This window comes from Saprolegnia diclina (genome assembly GCF_000281045.1).
Source record: "Saprolegnia diclina VS20 unplaced genomic scaffold supercont1.121, whole genome shotgun sequence".
Lineage (NCBI taxonomy): Eukaryota > Oomycota > Saprolegniomycetes > Saprolegniales > Saprolegniaceae > Saprolegnia > Saprolegnia diclina.
In genome coordinates this window covers 118,234-119,033 of record NW_008246188.1, presented here as the reverse complement: position 1 = coordinate 119,033, position 800 = coordinate 118,234, and the positions used below count along the sequence as shown (strand labels likewise).

Genomic DNA, 800 nt, shown 5'->3' with positions numbered 1-800 from the left:
GTGGGCAGCACGCAGCCCCACGCGCCCGTCGGGATCTTTTGGCACACAGCGTTCGCCGGGAGCACGCAGGTTGCGCTGTCGACGTAGCTCGGGAGCGCGCGCACGCAGCTCGCGACGGCCACATCGCCCTTGAGAGGACACTTGGTGCCCGCCGGCAAAAGACCGTCGCCGCTGCAAATCGGCCCCGCGACGCAGTACGTTGCATCGCCCGCGACACTGACGTGCGTGCACCCGCGCGACGGCGGCGTCGTGAGGACGTGGACGACGTTCGTCGTGGTGTTGGGCGTCGTACCATTGACAACAGGTGCAGTTGTCGTCGCGTTGACCGCCACCGTGGCCGGCACAGAGGTCGTTGTCGTCGCATTCACGGGAGCCGTTGTTGCTACGGACACTGGGACCGTTGTCATCGCCGGCGTCATGGTCGGCGTCGTGGTCGGCACCGAGGCGCAGAGCGTGGGCACGACGTCGTGCAAGTTGACCCACGAGCCCTTGTAGAGGTTGTAGCTGCAATTGGCCTTCTGGCTCGCGATCGCCACGTCGGTGCAGCCCGGCAGCTCGTGCTTGCAGTAGGCTTGAGCCGTCGCGGACGTCGGGTCGCGCAAGAGACCGACGAGGCTGAGGGCCGCGTACTGGGTGGTGATGCCGGCGCTCTTGGCGCACGACTGGAGCGCGTCGCTGACAGTGACAACGGTCTCGGGCGAGCAGTCGGTCCACTGGGCGCTGGCGGCCGTCGCGGCGAGAAGGGCAAGGAGGCAGGACGATTTCATGTTGAAAGGGTAAAAGGAAGAATGAGCACAAGA

General features: G+C 66.1%; 1 protein-coding gene across 1 annotated transcript; it reads right to left on the bottom strand.

Annotated features, from left to right (window-relative positions):
- Positions 1-11: 11 nt before the first annotated feature.
- Positions 12-767, bottom strand: SDRG_16275 (hypothetical protein; the record flags this gene model as incomplete). Its single annotated transcript, XM_008622477.1, has 1 exon — positions 12-767. A coding segment is annotated over one exon (756 nt), but the record flags the coding sequence as incomplete, so codon positions are not given.
- Between the last annotated feature and the right edge of the window lie 33 nt (positions 768-800).